The sequence below is a fragment of the Mirounga leonina genome, unplaced genomic scaffold (assembly GCF_011800145.1).
Source record: "Mirounga leonina isolate KUSES-001 unplaced genomic scaffold, KU_Mleo_1.0 Mir_115, whole genome shotgun sequence".
Taxonomy (NCBI): domain Eukaryota; kingdom Metazoa; phylum Chordata; class Mammalia; order Carnivora; family Phocidae; genus Mirounga; species Mirounga leonina.
The window spans coordinates 63,512,949-63,530,990 of NW_023270268.1; the positions used below are offsets into that span (position 1 = coordinate 63,512,949).

Below are 18,042 nucleotides of genomic sequence, written 5' to 3' on the forward strand. Positions count from 1 at the left end.
TGACAGCGACATGATAAGCAGATTTCCTACAATTTCTGAACTAGGTTATTTAAAGGCATCAGCTGCTAGAAAGTATGCAGCAAGGAGAGTCAGTGCCTTAAGGACTGGGCTCCACTTGAATCCTGGAGAACGTGGCTTGGCAACTCCAGGGACTTAGTTAATGGCAGACAGCTGTGCTACACCCAGAATCCTGCCTGGAGACAGGAACTTGGGAGAAAGGCCCCAGTGCCCTGCTCAGTCACAGAAGGGACTTGCTTATACCAACACTTGAGCCTCTTACAGCTTCAACAGTCCTGTGATTCCAAACACCTGATGGCCAATTTTCCACTTGGATAGCCTAAATTTCTTTTTTTAATTATTTGTAAAGATTTTTATTTATTTACTTGAGAGAGAGAGGTGGGGGGCAGAGGGAGAGGGAGAAGCAGACTCCCCGCCGAGCAGGGAGCCTGACACGGGGCTCGATCCCAGGATCCCGAGATCATGACCTGAGCTGAAGGCAGACGCTTAACCGACTGAGCCACCCAGGTGCCCCTAGATAGCCTAAGCTTCTTTAAGCTCGGCTTCTCCCCCCAAAATCATATCACCACCAAAAGCAATGATTTCTTCTCCTGACTTTCCTGGTTCTGAACCCAATTTCAAACCCTAGGGTGACTTTTGACTCAATCCTTCCCTCCAAACTGGTGCTTCTCAAACTGTAATGTGCATATGAATCACCTGGGGATCTTGTCAGAATGTATACTCCGATTCAGTAAATCTGGACTGAGGCCTGAGACTCTGCCTGTCTCACAAGTTTCCAAGGGATGCCAATGCTGCTGGTCCTAGGACTGTGCTCTGGGCAACAGTGCCCTAAACCAACCTACCCTCAGCCCCACTCCTACCCCACCGCATCCAGTCCATTGCCAGCTAACTTTTATTTTTCCTGTGAAGCATATCCCTGTGCATGCTTTCCTCTCATTCTCACTGTGAACCACCTCCCCCCTAACTCCTTATCACTTCTCACCCCCATCCAGGTCTTATGCCTAGATAACCTCAATAGCCAAACTGTGGGAACCCATTCATTAATGAGTTATAAAATCAATCTATTGGGTAACTAGCAGCATTTATAAAACATGGATAGGATAGAACAGAAGAGAAGACAAGAGAAGAGAAGAGAAGAGAATCAGAGTGTATCACACATAATAACGGTATTATGATTTTGGTTAGATATAAAATTTAACTTGGCCATGATGCAAAATATATTTCTTGCTATGGACAGAGGTTTAAAAAAAAATTGGCGGGGGGGAGGGGGGGGTGTGCGCCTGGCTGGCTCAGTCGGTGGAGTGAGCGACTCTTGATCTCGGGTTGTAGGTTTGAGTCCCACACTGGGTATAGAGATTACTTAAAAAAAGGTAAAATCTTGAAAAAAATAATAGTAAAAAAAAAAATTTGTTTCCAGTTTGAAGACCAAGTTCCTACAGAGACACCTAGGCCTCCCTGCATCCCCACCTAACATGCACATGACGACAGGCTCATCTTTCTAAACCTCTGCTGCGTCAGTAAGGCTCCTTCTTCAAGAACCTTCAATATTGCTTCATTGTCCAAGCAAAGTTCAGATATGTTAGCCTGAATTTCCAGGCCCTTCTTGACCTGGCCTCATGTGGCTTTCAAGCCTGATTTCCTACTCGTTTGTGCCCAGAACCAGCCCTGCCTCCCATCTGGGCGCCTGTCTCACTGTCTGCCCAAGCTTGGCTGCTATGTTCCCACGTTTGCACGTGTTACTTGAGCTGCCCAGACTGCTCTTCCCTCTGCCATCATCTCCCGCTGAAATCACATCCACCCTCTAAACCTGCTTCGGCTCCTGTTTCCCCCATGGTGCTTTCATCAGCGATCCTTCCCCCAGAAGTGGTATCTTGTCACTGGACTCTTGTTGCACGGAAAGCACTCACTCTTCTTGCCGCATTTGGTGGACGTTCTTCTAAGTGCATTACTTTCACATCTGGACTGTAAATTCCTGTGGAAGTTGGAACCATTATATCTATAATTATTATTTGGTGAGCTTGCTCATCCAATTTAGCCTCTCTGTGCCTCGTTTAAAAAGTAGGAGGAAATCTCCATCATTGTAAGGATTAAATGAGTTAACACATGTCAAGTGTTTAGTGTCGTGCTTGGCATACAGTAAGCGCTCAGTAAACGTTAATTGTTACGACGCTGTCTGCACAGTGCCTATCACATCCCTTGATCGTAGTAGACCCACAATAGATGTTTGTAAGTTAATAAATTAGGGCATATTAAAATTATTCCTCTACAAGTTTCTATTTCTGTTGTGACTGCTCCCCACTTCCTTCAATTCATCTGCTTCTGGGAACTGCGTTCTTTACATGGGCAATTTAAAGATTCAGTGGGAGGGCTCACAATTATCCCATGCAATTAGAGTGTTAGCAGCTTCTCTTGCAAAACCCAAGTCGCAGGAACTGCCCCGTGGAGCAGAAAGCTAGCCTGTCAGAAAGAGCTGAGGGAGGAGAGTGCAGGAGGGGGGCCTTCCTTCCAAGCACCTCCTCCTGGCCCTTCCTGAAACCTGAGTGCCCCGCTGTACCCAGCTCTTGTCTCTCAGACACTGCCTCTCCCATTTCCTTTTCCCACTTGACTTTTCTTCCCTACCCACAAAACTCTTCCTTTACATTCTTTTCCCTCTCCCTCTCCAAGTAATAATGTTTTTAAAAAGAAAAGAGGGTGTCTGGGTGGCTCAGTCAGTTGAGTGTCACACTCTTGGTTCTGGGCTCAGGTCATGATCTCAGGGTGGTGATATGGAGCCCAGCATCGGGGCTACGCGCTCAGCGGGGAGTCTGCTGGAGACTCTCTCTCCCTCTGTCCACCCTACCCCCACCCCTGCTCACATGTATGTGTGCTCTCTCTCTCTCAAATAAATACATAAATACATAAATATTTTTAGAAAAAGAAAAGAAAGCAAGAAGAGGGAGACTGTGACTCAGGGGACACCTCGCCCTCTGGCTCACAGGCACCGGACGGGGGTGTTGGTGGGGGGAGCACCAGGAAAGATCGGTGTGCTTGCTCCTGAGCCACCACCGTCCACGGGGTGGATTTCACAAGTTACTGAATGGCATTCATACACCAGCCTACTCCATGAAAGATCTTTTCGAAGTTTTGTATAAACAAAGCAAAATTCAAGCTGGCAGCTACAACAGAAATAACAGACCACTGCAATCCTGCAGCATTTTTCAACTTTTGAAAGGAAAGCAACGGTTCGTGCTGAAGTAGTTAAGGCAACCTGGAATCTAAGCATCTAATAATGCCAGCTATCTGCTTGGAGTTACACCAGCAGAGGAGCGTCTCTTTTGCTTTTCTCTTGTTTGATCCAGGGTTTCTCTCTCAGAGGAGTGACGTGTCAGTCGAGAGGGCCTTGCCTCTGAAGGCAAAGGCCGGCCCCAGGCTCAGCATCAGTGCTCAGTTGCTCTTAATAATTCCCCTGTTTTGTTGTGCTGTTGATGCTGGCTCAACCTCCACAGGGTCCCTTGGAAACTTTCCTCTTGCAGAATCAAGCCAACCTCCTTTGACTACAGATGGTTCTGTTTTTATCCACTGGAGTTTTACGGTATGGCAATGCCACGTCTGGAATTTCAGACTTAGCTGCACGAGAAGTTCTGTGTGAGCGTACATGTGTGGGCTTCTCCCCGCCCCCCCCCCAATTCTCTAAGTCGGACATTCAAAATAAAATATGCCAGGAAAATGAAAAGCTGAATCTCAAAAAAAACAAAACAAACAAAACAAAAATACCAAATACCACCTCCAACAACAACAACAACCCAGGCTGGACACAGAAGCTACAAAAACAACATACCACAAAACCGTATTAGTAGAAACTGATTTTTTTCCCCTTAAATTTATTGATACTATACATACAGTCATATTTATTTATCTGTTAAAAACCTAATTTGTAACTACTTTTAGTCCTGCCCTCATTCTATATCTTGTTTCAGGCATATCTCTTTCTAGTTTTCTCTCTTAACTTCAAAACATTCCTTGACCAGGAACAAATGATTTATGGGGAGGGAATAAGTGGTTTCCAGGCTCAGTGACCACAAAGGTCTCCTTCATCAGACTCGGAGCTGAGTTAAAGATGAGCCCAGAATTTTTTTTTTTTTTCATTATATATTGCTCAGTTCTGGTGACACCATTCCCTCTTTAACTATTTTCATTCTGCACTTTGGGTCTCTTTCCCTCAGAGGAGACTTTAAAAAAAAAAAAAAAAAAAAAAAAAAAAACCTCTTGAAAAGCTGGACACCACCGCACCCAGAACGATTAATGTCCCACCATGCATTCACTCTAATTATACTCTTTATTACTTGAGAAACAGGAATCGCATATTTGCATCCCACCAGCAGGCTGAGGCTGCAGAATCTCAAAAGAAAAGCAGAAAGTAAAAGATAACGCTGTTGCTGGGCAGGATTTCAGGGTTCTATGACATGTTTCCTTTCCGGTTCCTCCCATTTGTAATTTTAGCAATTTGTGAGAAAGATGAACGGTAGACAATGAATCAAAATAAAACATAAGGCAAGGGTTATAAAGCCAAGCTTTTATGCCAGCGACACCTTACCTTACTAGTGAAGGTTATAATTGTGACGGCAAAGGCAGCACAGAAAATCAAAAAATGAGCTTGTATGAATCATGTCTGTTGGACACTGATGGCTTCTTGGCCTCATTGTCATCCCAGATGAGGAGGAGATCTGAGTCATAAACTCATTTAGCCATTTGCTGCTCTTTCTAGTTCATAATAAAGTTGTCAACCAGATTGACAGATTGAACTCTTTCCAGAGGTACATTCTATCACGGATGTTATTTTTCCATTTCCCTCTCACAGGCCATCATGACTGGTATACTTCTGCTGTTGGCTCACAAAGAGTGGACCAAGAGATACCTGGTAAATATATAGACATCGAGTGGGATGGTTGAATAGGTTTGAAGGTCAAATCTCTACAAGTTCAGGATGGAACATAGAGAACTTGACTTCCAATTATCATTGAATTCTGTCTGACTGATGCCTTACTCTGATGGATTTCAGTAATAAACTAGGTTTTAAATGAATAATTTTAATCTGATTTCTTCTCCAAACATTTTCTACAAGCTCCTGTGATTATTGTAAATAAGTGTTCCAGTTTGGAGACAACACAACATTAATGCTCCTGAATTTCATTTTGAATAAATGGATCTATAGGCTCTTCTGTTTTTAAGCATGTATTTTAAAGGTTCAACTGCTCAGTTTGGGATCTCCTTCCAGTGTCTCTGTTACTTCTCCCCGCCACCCCAAAAAAGGGTGAAAAGTCTATGATATCTTGCATATCAATAGCGTGAGCCAAGGAATCCCATGGTATAGAAAGACTACCTTGATCTGATCATAGGTCTTCCCATGGCTCGAACTTTAATGTACGTGTGAATCACCTGGGAATCTAGTTAAAACGCGAAGTCTGATTCAGTAGACCTGGGTGACCTGTGAGATTCTACATTTCTAACAAACTTCCAGGGATGTCAATGCTGCTGGAACATAGACCATGCCCTGATTAGCAAGGTGCTAGGATAAGGCAAGGATTCTGTGCACTCATGTTTGTTTTTCCCACCCCAGACTGGCTGTCAACATATGATAGAAGAAAAACAAACACATGTTTGCTGAATGGAATTCATTTCAATTTTGGCCCAGTTGGCTGATATGTTATTCCCCCATATTGTAGATTCAAGAGGAGAACAAAATGGCCTAAAAGAGAAAGTTGCAATGCATTTCTCCTTAGCTTCCCAGTAAAAGAGATTAATACCTGACATCTTCTTTCTTCATATTGCTGAGAAGCTTTTGAAGAATTCAGTTCCCAAAGTAACAATTTGTTTTTGCTTTATTTTCAGTGGGAAACTAGTTTCACCTTTGTGATTCTGAGTATGATGGGATGTCCACTTCATTTTGCAGTAGCCTTGGAATCTGCTCTCCTTGGCCCATATTGCTTCTACTCATTTTCAGGGATAGCAGGGACCGATTACCTTGGTTATGCAGTTGCCTTTCCTTTTCCATATGCAAACTTCCCATCAGCTTGTGTGGACCCACCACACTATGAAGAGTACCACCTGACACTTCAAGTCTTCGACCTATGCCTGAGCTTTGCCATGCTCTGTGTGTCCCTGACAGTGTTCATCAAGCTTTCTGCAGGACTTATCTGGAAGAGACACTTACATGTAAGTTTCCAGAAAGGGGGAACCCATTCTTATTCCATCCTGAATGCTAAAATTGGAAGTCTGCCATATTAGTACTTAATCTGCCTCTCTTATTTATCACTGTGTCTTCTATAACCAAAATTTTCCCACCCTTTTTACTTCTGCCCCAGCAGAGAGGCTGATATATACCAACATCAAATTTAGCTTTCTAACTTTTTCCCAGATGGCTAAGAATAATATTGGTAATATGATAGTAATAGAAATATGAACTGGATGTTTACTCTCAGTGTTCTTCCCATTTTACAGACTGAAGCTAAAGAGTTTATGAAACTTGCCCAAGGTCACACAGTTAATGAGCAGTAGGGCCAGATTCAGAACCCAGAGCTATTTCTCTTAACAGACCAGATATATCCTGGGCCCTCTTGTCACCCACCTTGTACCCTCTCTCTTCTGCTAGATCATCAAGATGCATTGTTCTGACCTCAAGGAGGGTTAGAACAGAACCACTGGGAGTGATTTCTGATTCCAAATTCCTATGTCTGATACTGGGTCACTCCATTGTGAGTTGCACAGCCTCCTCCTGGAAAGAGATATTTTCCACAACAAACTCTTATACTGGCTTTACGATTCAAGTTAGTATTATATTAAGGTCAGGTGAATTTGGGTTATGTTAGCCAATTTTTTTTTCCAGTTTGATCCTATCAACACAAATCAGCAAAGCTAGAAGACAAGAACTTGGCACTCTCGATACCTTTTGTGGTCAGTCTTGTCCTCTTCAACTTCTACATAAGTCTGCAAAGGAAATCCTGTACATTCTTAGGAACAGAGTTGATTTTGCAAGGAGGCCTCCTGAGAATTGAGGCTAGTGGACTGACGTACTGCCAGTGCATTTAGAGGTTTAGAATGTGATTTCCCCCTGTAGGGACCATCCCAACTTCCTAGAGCCCTTTGTTAAAAGGAATATAAACCCAGGAAAACCACACATTAAAGCATCGGCTACCCATAACCCCTTGGCATGGATAGCGAATCAGACATCCAGCTGCCATCTTGGGCATGACACCCAAGATTTAACATTGGATGGAAGTCAGAGAGAAAAGAATGAAAAAGTATCTGCAGAGCTTGGTAAGTCAGCCTCTTGGAAACCCAATAGTGAGGCCATTTAAAGTGCCCGGAAAGAGAAAATATTAATTGAAAACAGAGCAAAGTTCTCCAAGTTCAGAATTTTGCCTTTGTCCATCTTGCTCAGGGTAGTTTCTTGGTGTGTGATTTCTAAATTAGGTATAGGACCCAACACAACTACAACATGTTTCTCAAAGTGGATCAATGACATCAGAATCACCCATGGTTCTTGTTAAACCATATGTCTGGCTTCTGTCCTGGCCCATTCTTATGGCAGAAACTCTGGGTTGAAGGCAGGGAATATGCATTTTTAACACATGCCCCAAGAGATTCTGGTGAAAATTCTCTTCCTAGCACAGGATTCTCTTAGTGTAACTTCTGGACAGAATTTCCATTTTCCCACCTGCATAAAATGCAACAGTAGTTTGGGTGAGAGTTCTCGATAAATTTAATAAACAGCAAATCTTCGGTGAGCATTTTTGGATGACTTGAAACCATGTAATCCATGATGGTGGCAGATCATGTTTCATTAGCAAGGATGAGTAGCTGACATAATGGGATATGAATTTTTGTATTAATAAATACACCACTGCCCCCAAGGAGCACATGTAGCTTGCACAAACCTTTGTTACTATGTGGGGCACCTTGGTGGTTCAGTCGGTTAAGTGTCTAACTCTTGATTTCGGCTCAGTTCATGATCTCATGGGTGTGGGAGAGAACACCACATCAGGCTCCACACTCAACATGGAGTCTGCTTAAGATTCTCTCTCCCCCTCTGCCTCTGCCCCTCTCCCCACTTGTGCTCCCTCTCTCTCTCTCTTTCTCTCTTTCTCAAAATAAATAAGTAAAATCTTAAAAAAAAAAAAAAACCTTTGTTACCATGTTACCATGTAGAAATAGCTACATGAGGCACGATTTCCGGCAGTGAAATAATGTATTGTTTGTCAAAATTCTAGAAAACACACAACTTTCTTAGAAGAAATGGCAGATCACTTGTTAAGATATAGAATTCTACATGGTGATTCTGCATTTAATGAGCCTCCATATTGTTATATTGTTAGGTTCCCTTCAGGCTGAAAGAGATAAGTAATATTTTTATTTTTTATTTATTTTTTAAATGTTTTATTTAAATTCAATTTAGTTAACATATACTGTATCATTAGTTTCAGAGGTAGAATTCAGTGATTCATCAGTTGCATGCAACACCCAGTGCTCATTACTTCAAGTGCCCTCCTTAATGCCCATCACCTATCAGGAAACTCAAGAGCTATGAAAATTTGTAAAAAAGAAAAAAGTGATAGTTTGATGGAAGATTTGGAGGAAATTGTAATTGTATTGCATTATAGAACAAAATCATTTTTTCCTCAGCTCTGTAATAGTCTATATTATGATCGAAAATATTCACTTCTAAGAATTTTCCTGTAAGTTCAAAAACATGTTTCCAGAAACAAATCAAACACTCCCTTAGGAATCACCATTCATTTTGTCTCTGCTCTCTGTGTCTTTTCATTTTAGGAAAATTAAAGTCATCTTGCATCCCAGTCAGCTCAAGCAGTTATAACAAAATACCATAGACGTGGCGGCTTAACCAACACATTTATTTCTCTCAGTGCTGGAGGCTGGAAGCCCAAGATCAAGGTACCAGTAGGGTCGGTCTTTGGTGAGGCCTCTCTTCCTGGCTTGTGGACAGTCCCCTCACTGTGTGCTCACTTGGCCCTTCCCGTGCCTGTTCTTGGACAGAGAAGATCTCTGTGCTCTTCTTAGAAGGGCACTTATCCCATCATGGGGGTCTCATCCTCATGACATCATTTAACCCTAATTATCTCCCAAATGACTCACCTCCAAAGACCATCCCAGTGGGGATTGGGGCTTTAACATATGGATTTGGGAGGGAGACACTAACAGCTGATAGCATCTCATTGAAGGTCACACAGTGTTGGTGTGTGAGCATGCAGTCAGCTGGTACCCAACCAAAACCACAGTGAGAAATGCTTGAAAGAGGCATAAAGGATGTGATGATTTTGATAAAATATTTATATGCATGCTACAGACTGAATGTCTGTGTCTCTGCAAAATTCCTTAACCCCCACTGTGATAGTATTAGGAGGTAGGGCCTTTGGGAGAGAATTAGGTTTAGTGAGGTCAGGAGGGCAGAGCTCCCATGATGGGATTAGCTTCCATGAGGCCCTTATAAGAAGATGAGGAGGACAGAGTTGTCTCTCTCCACCATGTAAGGAGACAGCAAGAAGGTGGCCATCTGCCAAATAGGAAGAGGGCTCTCACCAGACGCTGAATCTGCAGACACCTTGATCTTGGCCTTCCAGCCTCTAGAACTGTGAGAAATGTTCACTGGTTAAGCCGTCCAGCCTATGGTAGTTGGTGATAGCAGCCCCGGCTAAGACCGCAAGCCCTTCCAAGTTTCCAAACTGACCCAGGACGGAAAGAGAGGGAACTGGAAAAGGAATACGAGCCCCCCACGCGAGGCTCCACGCAACACGCTGAAGTGACCTTGTCAGCTCAGGACTCAGTGCAGGGGGCAAAGAGCACCGCATAGGATTAAGTTGAGAAAGCAAAATGCACAACAACCATAGCCAAAATTGTCTACATTCTTGGTCCAGTAAGTAATAAAGTGATGGGAAAGGAAAGAATTGGGACACCAGACGCACCACAGCTGTCCCCTGCAGCTACTCTGTCCCTCCTCCACGGAATGGAACAACTCTGGCTCTGTCTGTTTTCCTTTCATTATTCATCGTTATGTCTGGGGTTTGCTTTTTTTTTTTGATGAAAGGGGAAAGAAAATATTTTCCCCCTTATCATGTGATACAGTGGTTTTCTTCTTTTTTTTTCAATGAATTGAGAAATATTTACTTCCCATAAAAGATAGAGGTAAACACTTTAAACAGTTCAAAAACATATGAGGACAGAATATGTATCAGCGGATGAGACTCTTCCTCCAAACAAGAGACTAATTTGCAGAAATGCACTGGCTCCATATCTTCTAGCTGATATACCCTGTATCATTAGCGATACAAAGGTGTTTTGAAACAGATTCATCTATGACTGTCATCCTAAAGGTCTGAAACCTCATGTGGGGCTTTAGCAAGTTCTCTCCGGTGCTTCTGGGAACTAAATCCCCTCGGGGAGATTCAAGTAAACCTCAAGCAGGACCACACAACAGTCAGAATCCACTGTATTTCCTTTATGTGGTCTTTTCGAAGTGGTCAACAGGAAACTCGGAATCTAGGAAAATAATTGCAATTCAGGGCATTAGCATTCCCTTTATCTCATTAGGTCATCTGGAATAATAATGGTGGTGACATGAGCCTGGGTAGGAGCAGGGTAATTGTAGGTGCTATTTATTGGGCAGTTACTACTTGTCACGTGCTTTACCTCCTTCCTTCCTCACAACCTAGCAAAGCTCATCAGCCCCGTTTCACAGATGACGACATTGAGTTGGTCAGACGGAGTTAGGATTAGCTCCCAGTCTCAAAGGGTCTGGAGGCCAGGCTCCTCACTGCTCGCCCACACCTCATAGTGTTTCTTCAGCTTTACAGACTCCAAGTGGTTTTGCATAGCATGCATTTTGTGGACAGCCTTTCTTATGTTTCTCACAGACAAAAATTAACTCATATATTAGAAATGGAAGCTATTTTTTCCCAGGATATTTTCATTTCATTTAATCAGTGAGACCACACCACGGGTGATAGCAACTTACGAAGAGAGGAAATGAGACCAAAGTGTCTATTGTGATGCATGAAAATAAGCTTGATATTTTGTCAGAGCAGAAGCAATAGATGAGGAGGTAACTGAGCAACTGCTTTTTGTCAGTTTTTACTTTATAATCATTGTGAACATCAACATATTTTCCTTTTGACGTTCAGTCAGTTTAATCTTTTAATATAAAATGCCCTACTGGGTTTTTTTTCCCCTTGCTTCTTACTTTTAATCTAAAATGGTATTATTATGGGGCACCTGGGTAGCTCAGTGGGTTAAGCATCTGCCTTCAGCTCAGGTCGTGATCTCAGGGTCGTTGGATCGAGTCCCGCATCGGGCTCTCCGCTCAACGAGGAGTCTGCTTCTCTCTCTCTCTCTCTCAAATAAATAAATAAAATCTTAAAAAAAAAAAAAAAACTACACACACAAGAAATTTTGGCTTTATAAAAGGGCAGAAACTTGAGTAGAAATCAGAAGCCTCCATTCTCTATAATCATATAAATTCAGTTCCAACAAAGAAAACTGAATTAATACTAGTGAATATTTCAGAATGGCCATAATGGTGCTAATATGTGAACACAAAACCATTTAGGAAAGTAAATGTTGGTTGGACAGTTTGCACTGTATTAATTAACCAGGAGAATATGCGGTGGTTGTTACTGGGTGTTACTGGGTTCATTCCCCCAGGAAAGAAGAGATAGACACAGACGAAGTAATTAGGGTAAAACACAATGAAGGCCATGAGGGGTGAGGAATGACACAAGGTCACTTCCCCTCCCAGACTGGCCCTACAAGCCAGGGACTGTGGACAAGGCAGAGGTTCACCCCTGCACGTATCGGTAGTTGTGGATTTGAGCTTCCTCATCTCAAAGACCACGGGGCTTGGCCAGGCACATCCAAAGACCTTTCCATCTCTGTCTCAGTCTGTGATTTTCTTTCTTTCTTCCTTCTTTCCTCCCTTTCTTTCTTTCTTTTACATTTTATTTATTTGAGAGAGAGCACAAGCAGGGGGAAGGGCAAAGGGTGAGGGAGAAGCAGATGCCTCACTGAGCAGGGAGCCCAATGCAGGGCTCAATCCCAGGATCCTGAGATCATGACCTGAGCCCAAGTCAGATGCTTAACCAACTGAGCCACCCAGGGGCTTCTCCGTCTGTGATTTTCAAATAAAGCTTTATTCCACTGGAGAAGATTAACATTTAGAAGAGAGGACTGTTTGTAGCAAGGAGTGGCTCTTTTCTTGTCCTAAGCCATGCCCATGTGTCACTGGAGTACACCACACTGCCTTTACTCTGCTAGCTCAAGAAGTAATATATGCCAATTGTGTTACTCAAGCAAGACGGGTATGAGAGCTGTTACACAGATCACTTTTATCACTTTAGAAAAACAACTTTCTTTGCTCAATATTCAATCTGTCGGCACACCTGGGTGACTCAGTTGGTTAACCATCCCACTTTTGATTCTGGCTCAGGTCATGATCTCAGGGTCTTGGGATCAAGCCCCACAAAGAGCTCTGCATTGGGCGTGGAACCTGCTTAAGATCCTCTCTCTCCTCCTTCTCCCTTTGCCCTTCCCCACTTGCACTCTCTCTAAAAAAAAGAAAAAAATTCAATCTCATATCAAACCAACCAGAATTGTCTTGTTGGTTGTCTTTCTTTTTTAATTATTCAAGTATAATTAACATACAGTTATATTAATTTTAGGTGTATGATATAATGATTCAATAATTCTATACATTTCTCAGTGCTCAGCAAGAAAGTGTACTCTTTGTACTCTTGATCCCCTTTATCTACTTCACCCATTCCCCCACCCATCTCCCCTCTGGCAGCCACCAGTTTGTTCTGTGTTTAAGGGTCTGTTTTTTTCATTTGTCTCTTTTTTTGTTTGTTTCTTCTGTTTCTTAAATCCAACTTATGAGTTATATTGAATGGTATTTGTCTTTCTCTGACTGACTTATTTCCCTTAGCATTATACCCTCTAGATCCATCTGTGTTGTTGCAGAACTTACCATTATATTTCTAAATAAGTATGGAGCTTAAAACTCCAATTTATTTGCAAAAACATTGTTCCAAATTTTTTTTCTCTTATTTCATATAACTAACCTAGTGTCATGGATGAAAAAGAAAGCTGCTGGGGCTCCTGAGTGGCTCAGTCAGTTAAGCGTCTGCCTTTGGCTCAGCTCATGATCCAGGGTCCTGAGTTTGAGTCTTGCATCATGCTCCCTGCTCAGCGGAGAGCCTGCTTCTCCCTCTGCCTGCCATTCCCAGTGCTTGTGCTCTCTCTGTCAAATAAATTAATAAAATCTTTAAAAAAAGAAAAAGAAAGCTGCTTCTTAAAGCAATAGAATTACTACGTACTGGATGGTAATTAGTACTTATTTGACAAGAGGAGTATCTTGTGTTCACTAGTATGTGACTTTCTCCTTGTCATGGGTTGAGGAATATGACTCCAAAGCCCTAAATACAACATTCATTATTTATACTTGCCTCTCAACATTTATTGAGCATATATTATGTGCCAGATACTGTGCTAAGGGCTAAAGGTAGAGACAGAAGGATGAACAAGACATAGTCTGGTCCTCCATTGACTTATAGGAATTGAGGGAAATGTCACCTGGGCCAGGAGGACCAAGAGCCCAGATGAGGAATAATGAAATTTGAATTAGATAGTGTTAGTGAGCATGGAGAAGAGGTGGTACATTTGAGAGATATTTAGAAGGTTGAATCAGCGGCACCTGGGTGGCTTAATTGTTAAGCGTCTGCCTTTGGCTCAGGTCATGATCCCAGGGTCCTAGGATTGAGTCCCACATCGGGCTCCCTGCTCAGCGGGGAGTCTGCTTCTCCCTCTGCCCCTCCGCCCTACTCATGCTCTCTCTCATGCGTGCTCTTTCTCTCTCTCGCAAAAATAAATAAATAAAATCTTTAAAAAAAAAGAAAATAGAAGGTAGAATCACCAAGATTTAGTATCAGTTAGCATGTGGGACAAGGAAGGAGCCCAGGGAGATATAAAGGGTTTTCTTGACTATGAGAGACAAGACAGAGTGATTGGATTTAATCTGTGACTCCCACTCTTGTCACTCAGGGTTAATTCAGTTTCACATCTCATCATTAATAAAAAGCCATTTTAAGAATCTAATAGAAGGCATCAAGAGGATTCCTGCCTGGGATTCTAGCCAGTGAGGTACTGAAGCTTGCCACAGGACACTTTATGGCTTTAGCTGGTCATGCATCAGATATAAATGAAGCCTTGCTTTGAGTTCATAATAAACCTTGTGCTGAAGAGCATGGGCTATAAGACAGTTTCAATCAAGGCCATATTTAACAACTTATCTCTTCTTTTCTTCTACTGATGTTCCCATGGCAAAGATTGCCAATCAATGACCTGTACATAGCCAAGCCCAGTGGAATCTTTTCAATCTGTGTTTTCCTTGACCTCTCCACAGCCTTTGAAACTATTGACCGCTTTCTTCATGAAATCCTCTCCCCTTTGACTTCCACACACCATTTTCTTTGGTTTTCTTCCTTCTCCAAGGCTTTTCCTCCTCAGTCTATCTGAAGACTCCTTTGCTCTGCTCACTCCTTAAAGTCTGGTGGCCTCGGTTATCACCTTTGCTCTGCTCACTCCTTAAAGTCTGGTGGCCTCGCTTATCACCTTTGGGCTGATACCTCACACTTCCATAGCCCAGTCCATTCTCCTGCTCTATTGAGCTCTACATCAGACTATTTTCTGGACACTCTCCTGGGTGTCCCACAGACACATCAAACTCAAGTTGTTTATAATGGAGCTGATCATCTCCTTGTCCCTAACACCTGCTCGTCTTCCTGTGCCTCCAGCTCAGTTGCCAGCACTCATGACACTCAGGACAAGCTCATGACCCTAAGACCTAGAGTCATCCTTGACTCCTCACACCTGAGTTGATCACCATATCCTGGCAACTGCACCTCTTAAATATTTATTCACTGTGTCCCCCTTTCTCTGTACTGACCAGGGTGGCCCTGATTCAGCCCTCCATCTTCTCTCACTCATACATCTTTGCTTCCAATCTTGTCTTTCTTTTTTGTTTTTTTAAAGATTTTATTTATTTATTTGACAGAGAGAGAGACACAGTGAGAGAGGGAACACAAGCAGGGGGAGTGGGTGAGGGAGAAGCAGGCTTCCTGCTGAGCAGGGAGTCTGATGTGGGGCTCCATCCCAGGACGCTGGGATCATGACCTGAGCCAAAGGCAGACGCTTAACGACTGAGCCATCCAGGCGCCCCTCCAATCTTGTCTTTCTTAAGAAGTATCCTCCACAGAAGCTCTAGAATGAGCTCTCTCAAGTTCAAATCTGCTCTTATTACTCCCCTGCAGAGTGATAGTAATAGTATAAGGAATAACTATTATCTTATGTTAATAGTATAAGTAATAAATATTATCTTATTACATGCTTCTGTGGCTCCCCTTAACACACAAAATACAGCCAAGCTCCTTTACGTGACATTCATGTGGGTGCAGCTCCTCTCCAAGAATATGGACTGACTAAGGTGAGCAGAAAAGGTGGGACTGGGAGTGTGGGGGTCAAAAGACTAGCAGAGTGGCAGGTTGCAATACTAAATGTCACTTTTATGGCTTCCTAGCCATAGCTAAAATCTTACCTAAATGTATATGTCAGGAATATTTCAAATTTAAGAACAATTCACACATCATGAGGGAATTTACTGTGGTTATGGAATCTCGAGGAAGGAAAACAGAGAAAAGGTTGATTTGAATTTCCATACTGAGGAACGGTGCTTATTGAAGAAGCATTGCGTTCAGCATTATTTATGACACATGGAGAACTTGATATGCCATGGTACGTTTGAAGTCAGACAGTTTAAGGTATAATTGTTTCCTCCATCACCTACCATCTGAGCAGCCTTGAGCAAATCAATATTGAACCTCTTTGCACCTAAGAGACAACACGTACCTCACATGTTGCCAAATGAAATGGCGTACTGACTAGTAAGAGCCTTACATGGGCTTGGCACTTGATAGTTGCTCAAGAAATGCTTGCTTTCTTCCCCTTCTAATCAAATTTAAATTCTTGGCTCTCATTTGAAGATTTTAGAAAGTACACTTTAACCTTCTGTTAATTTTCAAAAAACCCCAAACCAACCCAAACGAGACAAAACAAAATAGCAAATGACCAAAAAAGATATGCAACAGAGAAATCCCTCACTTCCTTAGACAGTCCCTGCCTACAAAAGTAATGGTTCTTCTGAATTGTTTTATGCTCATGCCAGATATTTTATTACACATCTATTTCTTTTTTATATCTTTCTGCCATCCCCCTCCACCAATATCACCAATATTTTTCTCTCTGGTGATTCCTCTTAAATCCTTAAGTGGTACCATGGTGCTGTTACTTGAATCATCCTTCATTGGGTTCCTGTGACATAAAAAAGGCTAAATTAAATGTCAGAAGTGACACTCTATTTTCTTTGATAAATTGTAGAAATAAACACTACTTTATTTTTTTTTGTTCCTAGGGTCAAAAGAATGAACAATAAATTTGAAGCAGTGATCCTCTTAAATTTGTTATATTTGTGGCCATTATTTTGAAATATTTGCAAAATAATTTTTATCTTCAAACTTGTCCCTCTATATTCTTATGAAATAAAAATTGAGATAATTGTACATTGTAGCCCTTTTAGATTGTTAACCCCATCTTTTCTGGTTTACCTGTTATGATTTTTAAAATGGAAATTTTATCATCATTGTCATAGAAATTATAAAATCTGAAATATAAATTTGCAGTGAGTGAATGTTTTCTTTAAATTCCTCTTGTCCCTGTGTGGTGTTCCATTAAACTATAATTCTATACTACCTAAACTAAGGAACCATTTTTCTCAGCATTTCTTCATTGCCATTACTAAGGCAACTGTAGATCTTCAAATACAATTAAAACATGGAATAGTAGCCATGATGAGAAGGGCCTCCTACAGGGGGAGAATGACCCTCCCTCCTGGCCTCTCCATAACTTGTCTATGGCACTCATGACAGTTTAATAGTTAGAAGGGACCTTAGCTGTCCTCTAGGCCAACTTCTCATCAAATGTCCCAAGATCTAAATGCCCCTGGCTGTTGAACCATTCCCAATAGGCAACCTCATTCAGCTGTTGTGTGGCTTTAAATGTAAAGCTGGGGTGCCCAACTGGCTCAGCCAGTAGAACATGCGACTCTTGATCTCGGGGTTGTGAGTTCAAGCCCCACATTGAGTGTAGAGATTACTCATAAATCTTAAAAAAAAAAAAAAAAAAAAGTAAGAGGTCTTTCTTAACCTGTCCAGAGATTTGCTTCTTATATCTCAATGTCATATATTCCTTTTTTTTTTTTAAGATTTATTAATTTATTTGAGAGAGAAAGAGCATGAGGGAAGGAGAGGCAGAGGGAAAGGGAGAGGGAATCCTCAAGCAGATTCCCTGCTGAGCTCAGAGCCCCACGCAGGGCTCCATCTCACGACCCTGAGATCATGACCTGAGTGGAAATCAAGAGTCATCTGCCCAACTGCCTAAGCCACCCAGGCGTCCCTCTATGGCATATATTCTTACATGTCTCTATGTCTCTATGCCTGCAAATACAGCACAGGGGTTCTCACATGTGAATCCCATGCCAGCAGCATCAACATCACCAGGAACTTGTATGACCCGGAAACTTGGGGGTCGGGTCCCAACAGCCTGTGTCAGGAAGCCCTCCTCCCTGTGATTCGGATGCATGTCTGAGAAGCAGTCGTGGAGGGTAGCAGAAAGTGGGTGGGACTTCAGGATGAGAAATACCTGGTTTCAAATCCCGGCCCTCTGGTGGGTTTAGGCAATAGCTTCAGTCCCTCCCTGGTCCAGTGGAACTTATGAGGATAGCTAACTCCCAGGCTTGCTGAGAGAATTCCGTGGCACTCTAGAGGTAAACCACACAGCAGAAAATCTAACACTACTTAAGCACAAAAATAGTGTCTAGTGTTATTGATTCAATTCAGTACATTTATTAGATGCCTTTGAATATCAGTCTCT

At 42.3% G+C, this 18,042-nt stretch overlaps 1 protein-coding gene across 2 annotated transcripts in view; it reads left to right on the plus strand.

Moving 5' to 3' along the window:
- Nucleotides 1-16,691, plus strand: part of TMEM212 (transmembrane protein 212) — a 28,806-nt gene extending 12,115 nt beyond the window's left edge. The window contains exons 2-5 of one of the 2 annotated variants that reach the window (XM_034998964.1): nt 4,856-4,915; nt 5,887-6,210; nt 15,478-15,541; nt 16,526-16,606. In XM_034998964.1, the coding sequence (XP_034854855.1) occupies nt 4,856-4,915; nt 5,887-6,210; nt 15,478-15,495 (402 nt within the window). In that variant the 3' untranslated portion in view covers nt 15,496-15,541; nt 16,526-16,606. Of the gene's footprint in view, nt 1-4,855; nt 4,916-5,886; nt 6,211-15,477; nt 15,542-16,525 lie in introns of both variants that reach the window. The other variant, XM_034998957.1, reaches the window with a different exon arrangement.
- Nucleotides 16,692-18,042: the final 1,351 nt, after the last annotated feature.